Source organism: Ochotona curzoniae, unplaced genomic scaffold (genome assembly GCF_017591425.1).
Source record: "Ochotona curzoniae isolate NIBS_2020 unplaced genomic scaffold, NIBS_Ocur_1.0 scaffold_4506, whole genome shotgun sequence".
In the NCBI taxonomy this organism is placed as follows: domain Eukaryota; kingdom Metazoa; phylum Chordata; class Mammalia; order Lagomorpha; family Ochotonidae; genus Ochotona; species Ochotona curzoniae.
In genome coordinates, this window is record NW_024467119.1 from 52,087,927 (window position 1) to 52,107,754 (window position 19,828).

Below are 19,828 nucleotides of genomic sequence, written 5' to 3' on the forward strand. Positions count from 1 at the left end.
TCCTGGCGACCCCGCTTCCTATCCAGCTCCCTGCTTGTGGCCTGTGAAAGCAGTTGAGGATGGCCCAAAGCCTTGGGATCCTACATCCACATGGGAACCTGGAAGAAGCTTTGGCTTCTGGCTTTGGATAGGCTCAGCTCTGGCCATTGAGGCCACTTGGGGAATGAACCTGCAGAGGGAAGATCTTTGTCTCTCCTCCCTGTAAATCTGACTTTCCAACAAAAATAAATAAATCTTAAGAAAAAATACTGGTAATTGCTTAAGTTTTCAGTGATGGGTAAAACATGGTTCATTATGCTACATTCTTTGTTTTGGAATATGCTTAATAAAGATAAAATAAGCACCAGGAATGCAATGCATATCAACTGTACTGTACATTTCTCTCTCTGATGGTAGACAACAAAGATTAGAAATTAGAACACATAAAAACACCCTAAATATATAAGCAACAAGATAAAGAAGATGAGATCTTAAGCCAAGAATTCATTTACTTAAGTGAAGAACAATGAAATCACAGGGTCAGTATAAGTAAGAAAAGGACAGGTAGAATTTTATGATTGACCCAGAAAGAGAGAAACCAGAATGAATCAATATCCATTCCTCTTGATACCTGTGCTGGGTGAATCAATAAGATGATGATATCTTTAGGACCCTCAAAACTGCAGTTTTGGAGGGAAATATGCATTATTATTTATTTTTATTGGAAAGTCAGATATACAGAGAGGAGGAGAGACAGAGAGAAAGATGTTCCGTCCAATGATTCATTCCCTAAGTGAGCGCAATGGCCACTGCTGTGCCAATCCGAAGCCAGGATCCAGGAACCTCCTTCAGGTCTCTTACACGAGTGCAGGGTACCAAGGCTTTGGACCGTACTCAACTGCTTTCCCAGGCCACAAGCAGGGAGCTGGACAGGAAGTGGAGCTGCTAGGATTAGAATCGGCGCCATACAGGATCCTGGCACATTCAGGACGAGGACTTTAGCTGCTAGGCCACGCCACTGGGTCCAAGGGAAATGTGCTGTTGCTGTTGTTGTTGTTGTTGTTTCTGTCTAATTTAGATGTCAAATGGTAAAACAGTACCCATGGCCATTCCATGAAAGTGACCAAATGCAAATGGCAATATGTAGTGCTCATCATTTAGTAGGGTTAATTTTTATTATGGATACAATGCAGTCTTTTAGGAGACCAGATGATACCTAGAAAGTATTCTTACTTACCTTTTAGCCTCATTTGAAAAGTTAATGTTACAGATAACTTCAAAATATGGACAAAATTCACTTAACAGCTAATAGCAAATGACAATATAATTTTAATCCATGACTGATTTGAGAAATGAATGGTTACCATGTAATCTGAAGAAGCAATGAACTCCACGGTTGAATTCTGAACTTCTGGTCGTTTATGAGGTTCTCCATAAGATCGAGTCAGTGGGTTATACATAAATTCTTCAGGGACTAGATGATAAGGAGAAAATTAATATAAATAAATTCAGTAACACCATTTACCATTACAAATACACATGCCTTTACCATCAATATTTAGATAAGTTTTGCAAATTGTTTTGTGAATATTTAAGGGTAAAATCAAGTTCCTTCATCCCTCTCTAAAAAACAAATTTGTTCAGAAGCGTAAGAATCTTTTCTGTATCAGGTAAGCAGATCAAGGTACAAAACACTGTGGCTTCCAAGACTTATGTCTTATCAAATGGCATGGGAAGAAAAACAAGAGAAACACAAAGCTGGCAGTAATTATACAGGAAGGCCTGAGAGGTAAGGAGACCACAGGCAGAGAGACATGCATGCCTGTATCCACACATGCTGGCAAAGGTCTCCCTGAGCTGAATGTACCAAATATTCCAACAGAAGACACTGAACTATCACGCACCATACATAACTAATCCAGACGGGCCCATCTGCATGACCGTCACTGCTTCTTTATGATGCTTTCCTTCTATTATACCCTCACCTTCACTCTCATCATTACCATCTCTTTTGCTAGTCAAAATAAAGATAGCCTAGCCTTAGCAGTAGCCTGCAGTCTGCCATTAAAGCAGCATAAAAATTGTTTTTAAAGCAATGACCAAAACATGAGAAATGACCAAGAACAATGAGAAAATACTGAAAATAAATATTAAAACATATTTATTTTAACAAGCTAAAACTCACCATCATTAACTCTGTAGCATAAATTGCATTTCCATCTACGTTGATCAATAAAAGATACAAAAGGGTTGATGTATGTTCGGCAAGATCGGCACCTCACAATGGTATTTGATGTTATTACCGGTAATTGCTAGGAAATAAAATAAACATGTTGCAGCAGCAAACAGTACCCCAGGGAAAACAGAGTACATGCTACTTTGCTCCACAAACATAATATAAGAGTGGTCATATACTGAAGCATTTAATAAATCCAGTGATGTACTGAGCAACATAAGCAGCTATCAAGTTTTCAAGCTCTCTCTAGTCAAAATTCATTAACAAGCACTAATAAGTTACTAGATGATAAGTCTGAATAAGAAAGTAACAAAAGTTAAAGCTGTTCAGCTAGACTCAAGAAATGACAGCAAGACACAAACCTTTACCATGAATTCATTGACAAACCAATATGACTTGGCTGAACAGCCATGGTTGATCCCTGACTGCCAGACACTGCTCCCTAGTCAGCCACAACATTGACAGGACTCGAGGCCAGGAAAGCCAGTGTGCACATACAACGAGGTACAGCTCTGGGCTCAGGTTAGCAAGGAACTTCACATTCAATATGAAAAACTTAGAAAACCTTTTAAAAGCCAACAGTCATATATTACCCTATCACCCAGAGTTAATCCATTATCATTTGAGTATATTCATTTTGGTTTCTAAAGAAAATCTATACAGAAGCAACTTACACCTTGGTATGCAAGTTTCTAATATACGTCTTTTTCACAGAGAAATCAGACAGTATTCTCCCCTAATTGGACATCACCACTGATAGCTCTCTTTCATGACTCTAAAGGACTGTATAGCTTTTCTATATTCTATGGCTACCACAGATTCAGGAACTACTACTTTCTCAAAACCCTCAGACGTCAACACTTAGAGGTCCATTCTAGACAAACGACTAAGTAGCTTAGAGAATTTGTCAGCTGCATGTGCAAATTATTCTACACTGCAAATATCTGTCTTTACATCTCTGACCTCCCTTAAAGAATTTCTTAAAGCACAGTCAATGACTTATTTCTATCTGAGTTAGTATGCTTAGTTTAGGATCTGCCACAACAAAAGTGCTCAGAAAATAGGCATCAAGTAGAATTTGATAGAAATTATTTATAGCCATAATTAATAAGGTTAAAAATTCTACAAAATGAAAACATGTAAAATCTGAACATCTTGTACCACATCAGTTCTCATGAGTATTTTTAAAATATGTTACTTTACCGTTAAGTCTCTGAAGGGATGTAACAGCAATCCTAAAGGAAGCTTAGCTTTATTCAGTAAAGCCTGTGTTTGTGGAATATTTGTCAGAGTACACCGAAATGAGCTGTAAAAAACATAAACAGAATAGAATAAGAAAAAACACACTCAAGTAAACAGCATAATTACTTCTACAGGTGTTTGGGAAAATGAAAACACAAATTTAAGTGTACAAGTTTTGAAATCTCTGCTTAGTTTTTCATAATACATATGTTCTAAGAATTTTTTGAAGATTCCACATACGTGGATTTCAGAATTTTTCTTGCATCAAAATGAAGTGACTTTCAAATACTGTTTTCCTGAACTGTTAAAGTGCCTTTATGTTGGATTTCAAGATTGCCATCCCCTAGTACAAGGAAGAGGACCATATTTTGTGAAGTGAATTACTTCATGCATAAGCAAAGTTCGAGGAACAGAATAGTTTCTACCAAGATACACGTGGGTCCAAAGGGGACTTCTGAGGACACAGCAGCACTGAGCACACACCAAGAACCTTGGGGCTGGAAGGCACCGCAGGTGAGCAAGGGGCCACAGAGGCATCCCCAGCGTAGGAGGATACCAGATGTAGACTGCCAGCTGAACCTCCCCTACAAGGTGAGCAATGCTTGCTAGGCCAATTCTAAACAAGCTGGGTCAACAAGCCTGGGATTTTGTGGGTTTCCTGTCCTATACTAGATAGAAAGACATAATGCAGAGATAAACCACTTAGGCTACATTTGTTCTTGGAACTATGTAAGTGAGCTGTGCATTGTTTTCAAGCAAAGCCTAAGGAAGGCGAGATATTTTTAAAGATTCCATCTTTTTAAAAAAGATAATCTGAAAATACAGTCATCTACATGGTTCCTGAAATCCTTCCTTCAAATTGAAACAATTTTTCTACTATGAAGTCAGAGACTAGACTGAGGAACAGATCACCTAAAGCTGAATTTCACATCCTACTCTTCCACATAAACTAAGACAACAAAGTCGACATCAACAAAGCTTCCAGTAAGGAAATACTACTTTTACTATTCATTAAAATCATACACTGTTTCCACAAAGGAATGTTTAAGAAAGAGTATAAAATAAATACTTACTCTGGGCTACAGTTTAGCTTTTTGAGGTCTAAACTCAAGTTGGGGACAGGAGCCCAGACAGGAGTCGTGGGTAAAATATTCCTCTCCTGGGTGAGGTTCACAGGTCGCAAGCTTTCCGGCTGTGGGGAGCTCTGGAGGCTCAGGCCTCCCAGACTGGAGGACAGCTGATTCACACTTGGATACTGCTGCAAGAGCAATTCCAAACAAAAGTAAAACAACATTACACACAGAAATCACTCTATCTAGGAACTCAGCAAACAGAAAAAGAAGACAAAAAATAATTAAACCTGATTTAGCAACAGAATGAATTAATAAAATGGTAACTTTAAAGCATACTTGAAGAAAAAACAGTGAAAATATTAAATAAATTTAAATCTTAACTAGGTTTTAGCAAAAATGTTTTCAACATCAAGAATATGAATAGTTCATACCAGAATGGCAGGACAAAGCTTATATCTTTTTGTTTTATTTTCATTTGAAAAAATTGTAAAAAATTGATATTTTCTTTGGAAAGCAGAGTCATAGAGAGGAGGAGAGAGATACAAGACGAGAATCTTCTGTTCATCAGTTCATTCCCAAAATGGCTACAATGGCCATGACTGGTCTACTGTGTGAATGAAGGAATCCAAGGACTTGGGTCATCCGTTGCTTTTCCAGGCACACTAGCAGGGAGCTGGATCAAACTGGAATAGTTGGGACTCAAATTGGTGCCCATATGGGATTTGGCATCACAGGCAGGGGCTTAGCATGCAACACCAAAGCACTGGCCCAAGATTTTATTTTTAAGGCAGACTGACAAAGAGCAGAAGGCACAGAGGGATGGCCTATCTGTTGGTTCACTATCCAAATGCCACAACAGCCAGCTCTGGAAGAGGCCAAAGCCAGGAGTCAAAAGCCAGAAACTGCATCCTGGTCTCCTTCACAGGCAGCAAGGACTCAAACACTTGAGCTGCCTCAAACATCTTCCGCTGCCTGCCTAGGCACATCTGCATAAAGACGGATCTGAAGCACTCAGGACCTGAGCAAGTGCTCCTACAGGATATTAGAATTACAAGTGGTGGCTATGCTACAATGCCAGCCCCTGGAGATTTCTTAACTAGCAAATTTTCAGAATAATTGATGCTACAGAAGTGTACAATGTTGTTTAATTAGTTTCACTTCGCCTTCTGTTTACCATATTGCATTTTTAGTATTACTTGAGACAACCTCCCCTACTTGGTTTAGTCCTTCCCAATATTTTTATTTTATAAGGATAAACCTATATATATACTGGTCCACTCTCTGGCCCTGTTGCTTTGTATACTTTTAAATGATACAGACTGCATTTCAGTGAAGAGCTTAAAAGGAATGAAAGGCGAAGTCAATGACCTCTACCAGTCGTCCTCGAACCACTTTGCTAAGTCCCTTTTTAGTCTGTCTCTTTTATCCAAACTTCTCTGATTCCTTTACTAGTGTTAGAATATGAAAACGATTGCCATCAAAAGATAGAGCAAGGTTATAACTTTTAAAAAGACATAGAGAGCTCTCCCATGCACTGACTCACTCCCTAAATGCCTGCAGGAGCCAAGGTGGGGCCACGACAAAGCTCGGGACAGGGAGCCCAATGTGGGTCTTCTACACGGGCAGCAGCCACCAGCTCCTTGAGTCACCCCTTTCTTTCTTCCAAGGGGCACAGTGGCAGGAAGGCAGGACAAGGAGCAGAGCCAGGGCTTCAATCTGGGCACTCAAATATGAGACACTGGCAATACCAACTGGCACCGTAACTGCACCCCAGAGAGAATTCTACCTTTTCTATAATTTTCAAATAAAATGGTAAAAGCAGTATGAACATCTGGTACAGCAGTTTTATCAGTCCACTTCTGATCAGCTTCCTGTGTACCTTGGGAGGTAGCAGGTTCCAGCTCAAGCACTTGGGTGCCTGTCAAGTACTAGAGACCTAGATGGAGGTCCGGATTCAGAACCTCAGTCTGGCCTAGCCTTGGCTGTGGTGGGCATTTGAGGAATAAACTAAGAGGGTATGACATGCTCTATCTCTCCCTGTGTATTCAAAATGAAAATAAACAAAAATTTTTGGAAATATGGAAGAAAATCACATCTATATTCTTCTATGTCACACACCAGCAAACTTTTTCTGAAGAAAGTCAGAGAGGAAATATTTAAATTCTTTAAGAGTCACCTAGGCATTTTTCTCAAATTTTCCTTCTCTTATTTCCATCTGAACATTAATTCTAAGATTAAACAGCAGAAAAAAATGAGTTTTCTCCTTCTGAGTTTTTACTCCTAGTTCACTAGAAGATGAAATTTCTCTAAGATTATCTTAGTAAGAATAGTTCATTATAATTAGAAAGGCTTCTGGAAATTTGGTCATTTCCCTACCCATCTTTCCAAGAAATGTTCTCTTATTAAGCTGCTATCACACAGAAAAAGATGGCTCTGGAAAAATAAAGTGAATCCTAGCAGCAATTCCAGAGCATGTGGACTCTGGTTCTCACTGATGAGGTTCTCACTGGCGTCAGTTGATTGGCAAGGAGCACATTTTACCATAGAATTCTCAAGGGAGAATGCTAGCTTAATAACACAAAACTTAAAAAATTAAACATTTATGTTCATTTCCTGTCTATGAAATATGTCCTTTGTATATTACAGACATTGAAGATTAAAGGGACAATAAAGAGATAAATCACAGCAAAAATGATGATCTGGATTTAACCTCTTTAAAAATCTGGTATTATCTTTCTCTGTTTATACACACAAGAAAAAGGATCAAATTTTATATACACTCGAAGAGAAAATAATGCATATCAAGTGCTTGTGTTTGTTGAGACATTGTATTAAAAAACAATGTACATTTACTCTGGGCTAATCTGTGTTGGTGCCTATAATCCACTTGGATCACTTGGGATTTGGGATTTTACAAATGCAATCTTTATGCCACTGAGTACTTACTTGAGGATACTGCTGGAATCCAGAGTACACCTGGCCACTGGGCTGTCCTCCAGAACTCAGTGGTGCTGCAGCATTCTGATAACCAGGCTGCAGAATTGGATAACCATAGCCAAAAGGCTTGGCCAGTTTTGAAGGCTGAGGAACAGCTGGAGCTGGAGCTGTAGCAGGATCAGGGTCAGGTGCAGGCTCAGGGGCAGGGCTACTTGTGGAGGAAGAAAGCATATCTAAAAAAAGGAAAAACATGGTATTAGTGACTGAAAATCTGACCTCCTTAGAGATCTGATTTCTAGTCGGACCATAACCTTTGGAAATTCCCTCCCTTTCTCTCTCTCTCTCTCTCTAAGACTTACTTATTTTACTTGGTAGAGCTATGGAGAGAGGAGGAGAGAAAGACACAGTCTTTTATTGCCTGGTTCCTTCCCCAGATGACCGCAACAGTCAGAGGTGGGCTGGTCTAATCCAGGAGCCAGAAGCTTCCTCTGGGATTCCCATTTGGGTGCAGGGGTCCAAGGCTCTGGGCCATCCTCTGCTGCTTTTCCATGGGCATTTACAGGAAGCTAGATTGGAACTGAAACAGATAGGAGTAGAACTAGCTTCCACAGGCATGCTGATTCTGCAGGCAGAGAAGTAGCCTGCCATTCTCACCCTGTCCCCATTTTTTCTCTTTTAAACTTGTATAAAATTTTGAACATACACAAAGTAGGAAAAATAACAAATCTCATGTAACTAACACTCAACTTCAATAATATGTCACTTTATGCTAATTTGTTTTACATGTTGTTCTTCAGTCTTTTCTTACAGGTATATTTACAAGAAAACTTCATATTTTCTGTCATTTCACTAACATTCCAGAGTGTAATTTCAACAGATACACACACGCACACAGCTAATACTTTTTAATTCCTACAATCTTCTCAGCAGAATTGGTGTTAAGAAGCAAAAAAATAAAGCCAAACAATAAGAAAGGGCGTCAGTGCCTCTATTCTCTAATTATCCTTAATCTGACCCTGCCACCTATAAGAAAAGTTCATGGAAAGGATGACCTATCACCACCAATGAAGTCTGTTATCTGCAGAAAGAAACCATGAGAAGTACAAAAGTTGGTATAGAACAGTGTCCAAGGCTGAGAATAAAATCTGGTAAGTGACAGATATCAAATATAAAATTTAATCAAAGGCTATTTTTACTTAATCTTTTAAAACATTTTAATTCTGGTTAAAACCATGCATAACTTCTATAAAATGTATAGGCAAGGGACCAGCGCCATGAGATAACAAGGTAATCCTCCACTTGTGGTGTAGGCACCACATATCTAGTCCAAGCTGCTCCACTTCTGATCCAATTCCTTGCTAATGGCATGGGAAAATAGTGGGGAAGTGTAGGCGAGTGCCAGAATGGATCTCGGCTTACTCAGCCTTTGGAAGTGGCAGCAGGAACATGGTCTTGGTGTATCTCTAGAGACTCGAGACCCCCTTTGGTTTCGGTGTATGCCTTGAGACCCTTCTCCTGTCTCAACAGCACCTTGAGACCCCGGTCAACCCATGTAGTTGTCAAGAAGCCCAAAGCCCTCTGGGTATTACTCCCCCCTCAACCTCTTCTGTTCAACCTCTACTAGTAATCTGGGTACTTTCCAGTGACGTGACCACCTCTTTCCCCTGCTTATCCCAGCTCATACGCATCTTCTAATTTTGTGATAGTCTTGTAATAAACAACTCCAGAATGTGAATGGATTACTTAAGTTGTGGTGGACTACACAGTACCACCTGGCAAAGTACAAGACAGCTGTACTGACTAGCTAGGTTTATAATATGTAAGATACTTATATCCAATAGCAATATTGGATCAAGATCTCCCATAGAGAATGGCTCAAGTGCTTAGATCTCTGCACCCCTGTAGAAGACCCTAAATAAGTTTTTGGCTCCTAACTTTGGCTTGGCCCAACTCTGGCCACTACAGCCATCTGAGGAATGAATGAGCAGATAGAAAATCTATCTCTGTCTCTCCTTCCCTTTCTTCAACTCTGAGTTCAAATAAAGAAAATTAAATCTTCAAACTTTTTTTTACATATAAGCACAACAAAAACAAATCCTAAACATATTCTACTGTACAACCCAATTTTAAAATTTTGGCATCTTGACCATTAGTCCTATTTTAACTTCAATGCCTAATAATTCTTTCTTTCATATAAAGAAATATAAAAAGTTACACTCATTACCAGCAATAAGAATGAAAAACATTTTCTTAAAAGTATCTGATTTACTTCTATCTCATGTAGAAGTTTTTCTTTTCAAGATTTATTTATGGGGCCAGTGTTGTGTTGTGCTGTGGTGTGGTGCAGTGAGTAAAGCTGTTGCCTACAACACCTACCCCCATGTTGGAGCTGATTCACGTGCTGGCTGCTTTACTTATGATCCAGCTCCCTGTTTATGTGCCCGGGAGAACCACAGAAGAGCCTAGCTCCTTCGGGCCTGGACTCATGTGAGAGACCCGGACAAGTTCCCGTCTATCCCTATTTCGTGGCCATACGCCTATCTGTCTCAATGTAAATGTGCCTTTCAAATATATAAAATAAATTTTGAGGAAAAAAACCAGATTTTAAAAATATTTGTTTATCTTAAAGGCAGAGTTTCAAAGAAAGGGAAAGACAAAGAAAGAAAGAACCTGAGATAGACATCTTCTGCACACTGGTTCACTCCCTGGTAACTGCACAGGTACGGAGCCAGACTGAAGCTAGCACCTCAGAGCTTCCTCCAGGTCTCCCACGTGGACGGCAGAGGCCCGGGTACCTGGCCGTATTCTATTGCTGTTTCCAGGCCATTAGCAGGATTGGAAATAGACCAGCTGAGATTTCGACTGATGTTCATATTGGCCACTGGCATCACAACTGGTGGCTTTACCAGCTATACAAAAACAGCCCCAATGTGAAAATTTAAAAAGGTCAACCTGAATTCAAAGGTTTACTAGAGGCTGAGAAGGGTCAAATGGGTGAAATTGTGTTACAAGTACTAAAACACTGTTGGAAGGAACAACAGGTAACTACAGCTCACAATAATGCATTATATACTGCATGAAGAACTCCAAGGAAGGAGTGGGTACCCTCCAAAGATTAAAGACAGAAATTCTAACTGCCTGACTTGATCACTTTATGGTATATACATGTGAGGAAAAATTTTAAGCCTCTGACTAATTTTAATTTTATATACAAGTTTCTCAAGGAATCCCAATTATCTACCAACTCTAGAGTCAAATTTTGAAGTTATATTCCTAGAAATTCTGCTACTATTTTGCGCTGATTTGGCATGGGTCAGCTTCCTAGCTTCCTTGTGCTCTCCAACTCCTCAAAAGGACAGAACATCAATGCAGGATCACAGTCCTTGGATCTCTGCCTGGTCTTCTCTCCTTGTGGTGATGAGAAGACAGAAAAAAGGGGGAGTGAACAGTCAGCAAACCCCTCCTACTACCTGAGATATGCAAAATCGTCAATCCATTTACTATTCCTGTTATACATGTTCCCACAGATTAATTTTGGTGCAGTACAAACAGCTTAAAAAATAAAAACTTGCTTAGACTTTCACAGCTGTAGAGCTCACCTTTCAGTGAATATAAAGTAACTCTTCCATAACATTCTGATAGTAAGTTATTATTTTTGGAATAATTTGTTTCTAACAAATTTATGTACAGCCAAATGACTCCTAGAGGGAAAGATGCTTACTCAAGTATTCTTCAACAGAAGAAAATGTTCTGAGAATCTCAAGTGCCTTATAGTACAGTGATAACACCATAGTGTATTTAGTTCAAGTATAAAACAATCCACTTCAAGTAACTTTCATTCTGTTATTATCAAAGTGACCAGAAAGAAAAAGAGCAAAATTATTTGACCTCCAAGTCCTCAAATTTAGAATCATTAGAAAAAGAACAGAGAGGTAGATGTGGCTATTGGTGTCACCAGACAAAAAGAAAAGAAAAATTACAAAAATGATAACGTGCCTGCTGCTTCCTCAGGCACATTATCAGGAAGCTAGAACAGAAGCCAAGGAGGCAGAACTAGAACTGGTACTCTGACAAGGGATGCGGGCATCTCAAGCAGTGGATTAACATGATGCACCCCTACAGTGACAGCCACCTCTTGCCCTCGAATTATTTTTTAAGAGGGGACAGTAAAAAAAAGTTGTTCACTACTGAAAGTACTGGAAACACAGAAAAAGACACAGAGGATACAGCATAATGAAACAACGCATTTTCTTATGTCCTTAGGCTTCCCAGAAACACTGACAACTGTCATAGGAAAACACTGTGAGATTAAGGCTGAGAAATGCCAAACATGCTAATGCAAACTAGAGGAAGTAAATGATGGCTCAAGTGCTTGTGCCAAGTGGGAGACCTTGATGGAATTCGTGGCTTCTACTTGGCTTGCCTCATCTCTGGCTGTCTGGTAATTTGGCAAGTGAACAAGCAGATAGAAGATCTTCCCTCCCTGTCACTTTGCCTTTCAAGTAAAATGAATCAATCTTGAAACAAAAAAACTTAGCCTCATTATATGTAATATGCATTCATATTTGAAGGTAACTGGTCAGTAACTTTTCAAATTCACATCAAGGAAGCACAGAACACCACAGCACCTGGGTAGCTGCCCCCTTCAAGAGCGTCATAGCTGTTGGGCACTGGAGAAGCACTGCTTGTGGTAGAAGAGCTGTCCACACCTAAAAGGAAACACAAAATATCAACTAAGCTGAAAATGAAAACATCATCTTAGAGCAGGCTTCGGCAAGCTTGAAAAAGATGCTTTTGTTGAACTAGGAAAAATCCTGACTCATAAAAAGTCAAATTACTGATATGTAAAGGCAGTTACAGATTCTTATTAATAAACACAGAGGAAAAGAGTGAGAAGAATATGAATTTTATAGAACAAAATTCAGTAACAGGTAAGTAAGGCATCCTAGAGAGGAAAAGTTATGAACTATTTAAAGTAGCCAAACACAATTAGACATTTTGAGTTGGTAGAAATGCTAATACAGTTATAAAGACCACACTTGCATTCTGATGCTATTAGATACCATATAATTAATTTTAGAGTATTTTAAAATAAATATAAATCTTAAATGACTACAATAATGAAATACCATATTTGAAATACTCAGAGGAGTCTGTGACATACTACCAAGCTTTTCAGTAGCTCAGCTTATGCACTGGCAGAATGAAGATTAAATATAATCTGCCAAAGACAGACTTAGGACTACTAAGGAAAGACTATACTACTGTAATAAAATGGGGAAGTAAGTCGGACTTGGGAAGGCAGAAGGGGAAATTTCAGAGCCTATGGAACTATAACATAAAAGAATCTAAATAAAAAAATAAATAGAAAAAATACAATCTTTTGCCACATTTAATAAAGAAATATGAATAAAGTACTCTAATAAAAATGACTGATCACACGCATTTTAGTGTTTATGAAAAACTTGTAAGGAAGAAAGTCAGTGGCAGTTTTTGATAAAATCTGGTGAATGGATTTTACTCTGCAGATATTTTAGTGAGAACTTAAAGTTGTCACAGATACGCTACAGTATATGCTGGCAAACAAAACACAATTTACGCCTGGTTCCTCTCTTGTATCACAGAGTTTGATGTTTCACAATGAGATTCTAAGTTATCCCTAAGGTTATCCCCAGTTCTTCACATAAATATTCTAACAGGTGTTTAAACTACATTTTATGCCACTTTCAACTGTGATACTTAAAAGCATAAGCACAGTGTTCTACAGCACAGAGGGTTGACATGGTATATGTGCTGAAACATTGCACTGTTCCCTATGGAAATGTACAACTATTATGTTATTAAATTTAAAAATAATGTTTAAAAGGAGATTAGGTATACACTGTCTTTCACTGAACTATTGGAATAACCATATAAACTGGGTAGGTTGACTAATGATATAACAGTTAAAGTCACTTAAACAAAAACATTTTATTAATTCACTAAGGACATTATGTGGAAGCATGAGACCAGTGACATCAGCCTCACACTTAGATACTATATAACTTGGAACAAATTATCCATGAATGCACTCTTCCACAAAACAAGAAAAGCATTTAAATGCCCTTTGTGTTCTCTATAATATTCTCATGAGAGTTAAAGGAGATAGTGACCCTGAAGCCCCTTAACAAGTATGAGAGCTATATAATAAATAAGAGGTATCCACTAAAGGCTTTCTTTGTGATATGAACAAAGTTTTTGCATCATCCACCCACATACTTCCCATAAAGAATGGGAGGTAACAGGTCTTCCGTTTTGTTCCTTATATATTAGGACACTGATACATAGTCAAAAATCTTACAGTAATAGCATTAAAAAAGCCATTATAACAGTAGTAGGCATTGTGGCATACCAAGTTAATCAGGAACCCAGGACAATCATTCACATTACAGATGGTAGTAGTGCTTAAGATCAAGTTCTGCCTCTACTTTATCCAGATTTTTGTTAAACCACTAGATGATGGCTCAAGGACCCGGGTTCCTGCCACCCATGTGACATCCTGATGGAGTTCCTGACTCCATTCTAGTCCAGCCTTAGCTGTTTTGGGTATTTGGGGAATGAATCAGTGGACAGAAGATCTCTCTCTCTCTTTCAGTAGCTCTTTCAATGGACAAACGAATTGATTTGGACTTAAAAAGCACCAAAACACAAATATTCATCAGCAAAGGAATAGATAAAAATATCTGGTATATTTATACAATGGAATATTATTGAGTTATAAAAATAAAATTCTGAAAAAGTCAGACATAAAAGACAATATGTTACATAAAGCCATTTAAATGAACTAACCAGAATAGCTAGATACATGGAGATAGAAAGCAGATTGCAATAATGAAGCAGGATAGCAGTGTTATTGTTTAACAAATACAAGATTTTCTTTGAGGATGACAAAAATGCTTTCAGTTTTATCTAGTTCAATCTAGTTTAGTATATTCACAAAGTGAGAACTAGGCAGAGGTAGCAGTTATACAACACAACAAATATACTAAATTATTACATTTTAAAATGGCTAATTTTATGTTATATGAAAATTCAATGAAACATTTTATCAAGGCATTTATGGGGGGAAAAAACTTTTCAACAGTGCTGGAACAACCACATATATTCACATGTAGAAAGGTTTTGAATCCTTTCCTCATATTTTTTAAAGATTTATTTTTATTATTTTTTCATTGGAAAGGCGGATATACAGAGAGGAGAGACAGAGAGGAAGATCTTCCGTCCCATGATTCAATCTCCAAGTGAGCCGCAACGGCCGATACTATGCCAATCTGAAGCCAGGAGCCTCTTCCGGGTCTCCCACGCGGGTGCAGGGTCCCAAAGCCTTGGGCTGTCCTCGACTGCTTTCCCAGGCCACAGGCAGGGAGCTGGAAGGGAAGCGGGGCTGCCAGGATTAGAACCGGCGCCCATATGGGATCCTGGGCGTGCAAGGTGAGGACCTTTAACCACTTGCGCCACCGCGCTGGGCCCCTTTCCTCATATTTTAAACAAGAATTAATACAAAATGGGTCAGAGACCTAAATTTAAATGCTATAACCACAACTCCTGGAAAACAGAAGTAAATCATCATGATCTTGAATGGGTTAAGCAATGCATTCAAAAATACATGACTGAAAAACAAGCAAAAAAAGAAAAACATATAGCATGTTTCTTTAAAACCAAATCTTTTTATGCTGTAAAGGTTACCATCAAAAAAGTAAAGAGCCAGGCCTGGCGTGATGGCTCGGTGGCTAAATCCTCCTCTTGCATCTGATGGGATCCCATATGGGTGCCTGCTTATGTCCTGGCAACTCCACTTTCCATCCAGCTCCCTGCTGTGGCCTGGGAAAGCAAGTAGAGGACCGCCTAAAACCTTGGAACCCGACACCCAATTGGGAAAGCAGGAAGAAGCTCCTGGTTCCAGGCTTCATATCAGCTTTGCTCCAACCATTATGGCCACTTGGGGAGTGAAGGAGTGGATGGAAGGTCTTTTTATCTCTCCTTCTCTCTGTAAATATGCCTTTCCAAGAAAAATAATACATCTTTAAGGAAAAAAAGGTGGGGCAGAGGGCAAAGAGCCAATCCACACAATGGAAGGAAATGTTTGCAAACCCTATATCTGATTAGAGTTTAGTATATACTATATATATATTAACCCTTAAAATTTACTATTGAAAAATCCAAATAAAAATGTTCAAAGAGTTTAAAAAGTTACTTTTCCAAAGAAGATAAATGAACAATAAGCACATGAAGACGCTCAACACCACTTCCCATTATTAGGGAAATGAAAATCAATATACCAGTGAGATACCACATCATATTCATTAGGATGATTGTAACCAAAAAGACTGATAACAATTTTATCAGAGTGTGCAAGTTTGCTTGTTGATTTAGAAGCTACTCTTGGGCAAGTCACTTATCTTTTCAGAGCTCCATTCCATCATCTGCAAAACCAATTTTTCTGAGTTGTGAGGGTCAAATGCAGGGTTGCCAACAAAAGGCGCTTTCTGTGTGCATGTCACTGATGTCTTTGCTGCATGATTGTTAACCTTCATAGGTTTTGCATACAAATTTTAAGGGAGGATGTGGCAATATGGGTTAAGTAGAACCTGTCTCCCTAAAACTCTTGCAGATATTTAAACTCTATCTTTGTGTTAATGGCCAATGGATCAAGAACAGAGACTTGATTTAACTATGGCATCTGAAGGACTTGAAAGGTAAGTGGAAGGTCTTTAGATCACTAGGGGTGTGTCATAGGAGGGTGAGTCTGGCAAGAGGACTGAGTTCAAGTTCTATCTACCTATTCCTTTTTTTTTCTATCTACCTATTCTTTATGCTTCCTGATTGACCATGAGTCCATGCCTCCTCACCTGCCATGATCAGCCTCCATCAGACGTTTCGCTATGGGGCTGCTCAATTCTAAAGCGTAATGTCCAAATTACAAACTGAAAAAGCCTTTTCTTCCCAAGCAATTCCTATGGGGTATTTTAGCTAATGCAACAAAAAGTTGTCCAATGCATGTAGAAAAACTGGAATCTTTATGAGATTGTAAAGTAGCATATTCACCTGGGAAAACAATCTGGCAGCTTCTTAAAAAGTTAACTATGAAAACACCATAAACCCAGCAACTCCATTCACAAAAAATGAAAATAAAACTCCACATAAAAATTTGCCAACCAATTTTACAGCAGCATTTTTCACAAAAACCAACAAATGAAAAGAACCCAAATATCTATCAACTCTCAAATGGACAAATGTGATGCATCTACATAAGAAATAAATGAAGTACTGGTATAGCTCACAACATCATGAACCTTGAAAACATTATCCTAAAAGAAAAATCCTACATAATATGTGATCTATTTATACAAAATATTCAAGATGGACATATCAATACAGACAGAAATGTATTAAGTTTGCCCAGAGCTACATGTACGTGGCAAGGGAAGGCAGAATGGGAAGTGGCTGCTAAAAGGTATAAGGTATCTATTTTGGGGTGATGAAATGTTCTGGGATTACATAACAGTGAGGGCTTCCAAACTTTGTGAATATACTAAACACATTAGAATACAACAATTTAAACAAGTGAATATTATGGTACCTGTCTTATATCTAAATAAAACTTTTTAAAAAAATGTTACAGCACACTGACCAAGCTAAAATTGTTTTGTGTTATTTTTTTAAGATTTATTTGAAAGACAGGGCAACAGACAGAAAAAGGGAAAGAAAGGAGAGAGAAGTGAGAGAGAGTTCCCATCTACTGGATTACTTCCTCAATGGCTGCAACAGCCAGGTCTGGCAATGCTGAAGCCAGGAACTAAATCTTGGTCTCCTCCGTGGGCAGCAGGGGCCCAAGTACTTGGGTCGTCTGCTGCTGCCTTCCCTTTCTGTTAATGTAGGAAGCTGATCCAGGAGCAGAACAGCCTGAATCAACTGCAGCTTATCCTACTTCACCACAACACTGACCCCAGATTAAGTGAAACTTTGAAATGTGAATGGTAAGAATTATTCCTAAAAGAAAACGCAATCCAAATACTGTGTTATTTATACATATCAAATTATTTCAAAGAGCATTTAACCTACTTAATTATGCTAGCCTTAGTACCAAATCAAATGTAAATATTTTAAATATTTCTTATTTTAATAATCTAAAGCTACAAACTTTGTAAATTTTATAGAAAATTATTCCATCTTATTTACTGAACAGTCTGAAACCTGAGTTTACTTTTAGAATAACTGCACACATCTATTGTGCACATGTCAAAATAGTTATAAATAGTTATAAAGTCATCACTACCAAAACTCTATGAAACTAGAAGCACAATGGTTAACTTGCTGTTTGACAAGTCTACATCCCATATCAGAACACCTGGTTACTCTGCTTCTAATCGAGCTGTTTCTTAGTGTGTGTGTATCTGGGAGGCAGTCAACGATAGTTCAAATACTTGGACCCCTATCAACCACATGTGAAATGTGAATGGAGTTGCTGGCTCAAGGCTTCAGCCTAGACCAGCCCTGGCCGTTGTTATCATTTGGCAAGTGAAGCTGCGGATTACAGCTCTCTTTTCATCTGCTTCTGTGTCTCTTTCCGCATTTAAAATAAAACAAAAATAAATAAAGCATTTTTAAAAGTCAAACAACATGGATGCCTTAAGCGGACTTACTAGTAAGGCTCAATGAGAAACTAGCCAGCAGAGAAAAAATAAGAAACTTCACATCTGCACTGGTCCTCACAGTAACAACAGGTTCAAAAATGCCCATTACTCAAGACTACTACACTAAGAATAAGCAGACATACATGAAACAAACACTAGTAAAGAGATGCAGGAAATGCATGTCATTGTCTCTCTTTTCTCTACAAAAAGAAAACACAAGAACCTTCTCATAAACAAATCCATCTTTTTTCAGCTTTCAACCAATTTTCCTCAGTAATTACTAAAATGTTACTATGACTATTTTTTTATTTGCAGAAATGCATATCTTCCCTTGGCAATATTTTTATGCTACTCCCTGTCTAATCTCCCTTCTACATTAGGTCAAAAATTTATTTTTCCCATCAGATTACTCCAAAAAGTTGTTTCACTAGGCTCCAACCAGTTTGCCTATAACAGATCTTTTTCTTTTCTTTTCTTTTAAAGATCTGTTCAATTTTGAGCCTACCACAGTAGCCTAGCAGCTAAACTCCTCACTTCGCACATGCCAAGACCCCATATGGGTGATGTTTTATGTCCCGGCAGCCCCACTTCCCATCCAGCTCCCTGCCTGTGGCCTGGGAAAGTAGTAGAGGATGATCTAATGCTTTAGGATCCTGCACCCCATGTGGAAGACTCCTGGTTCCTGGCTTTGGATCACCTCAGCTCTAGTCATTGTGGCTGCTTAGGGAGTGAATCAACAGATGGAAGATCTTCCTCTCTGTATATCTGTATATCTGACTTTCCAAAGAAAAAATAAATAAATCTTAAAAAAATTATTCATTTTAATTAGAAAGACAGATTTACAGAAAAATCTTCCATCTGCTGGTTCACTCCCTAATAGCTGCAATGGCCAAAGCTAAGCGAATCTGAAAGTATAAGCCAGGAGCTTCTGCCAGGTTTCCCACATGGATACAGGGTGCCAAAGCTTGGATCATTCTCCACAGCTTACACAGGCCATAAGCAGGGAGCTGGACTGGAAGCAGAGCAGCTGGGACTTCAACTAGTACTCATATGGAATCCCAACACTTGCAGTGGAATGATTAGCCAATTGAGTCTTCAAACAAGGCCCAAAAGATCTTTCTAAAATGCAAACTCAGTTGTTATTTTCCCATGTGAATTCTTAAAGAGACTCCTAAGTACTTTTCATGATAAATGTTACAGTACTTAAGCAGAAATATAAGGTTCTCACCCAGCCTTCCAATCAGATATCACTCAACTCATCTTGTCACTCTCCTTTGTAAACCACAAACTAAAATTCCCCAATCTTACCAAGTTTCCTCAAACTTATTGTTTGGTTTTACGTCTCTGCCTCTCCCCTGATCTCTCAGCTGCCTAATTCCAACTTTTCCTTTTAGACTTAGCTCAGGCATCTCTCCCTGGGACAAACTTTCCAGTCATCCCACCCCATATCTGGTTCAAGTTCTGCTAGCTATTTCTACAACACACAAACACTAACATAGGACTTATTGTAATTTTCTGCTTTAATACAAACTGGTTGTGTATATAAAAGTGTTTACATAAAACTTACCCTGGACATTATTAAGTAATCTGCTAATACACTGCTTGTTCAGAACTGAGAACATGCTTTCTCAGAGAAATAATCAACAACTTAAATTTATTATTCTGATTTAGTTACAGGAACTTAGTCC

The 19,828-nt window shown here is 38.5% G+C and overlaps 1 protein-coding gene across 5 annotated transcripts in view; it reads right to left on the minus strand.

Moving 5' to 3' along the window:
- The window catches only part of SEC24B (SEC24 homolog B, COPII coat complex component), an 80,530-nt gene that overhangs the window by 22,785 nt on the left and 37,917 nt on the right, over positions 1-19,828 (minus strand). For 3 of the 5 annotated variants that reach the window (XR_005882390.1, XM_040967323.1, XM_040967321.1), the window contains 6 exons: positions 12,096-12,176; positions 7,477-7,700; positions 4,531-4,715; positions 3,419-3,521; positions 2,165-2,291; positions 1,344-1,453 (listed from right to left, as the gene is read on the minus strand). Coding sequence is in view for 4 of the 5 variants with exons in the window: in XM_040967323.1 (XP_040823257.1) it covers positions 1,344-1,453; positions 2,165-2,291; positions 3,419-3,521; positions 4,531-4,715; positions 7,477-7,700; positions 12,096-12,176 (830 nt within the window). In the remaining variant the exon portion in view is untranslated. The remainder of the gene's footprint in view (positions 1-1,343; positions 1,454-2,164; positions 2,292-3,418; positions 3,522-4,530; positions 4,716-7,476; positions 7,701-12,095; positions 12,177-19,828) is intronic. The other 2 variants (XM_040967322.1, XM_040967324.1) reach the window with 1 other exon arrangement.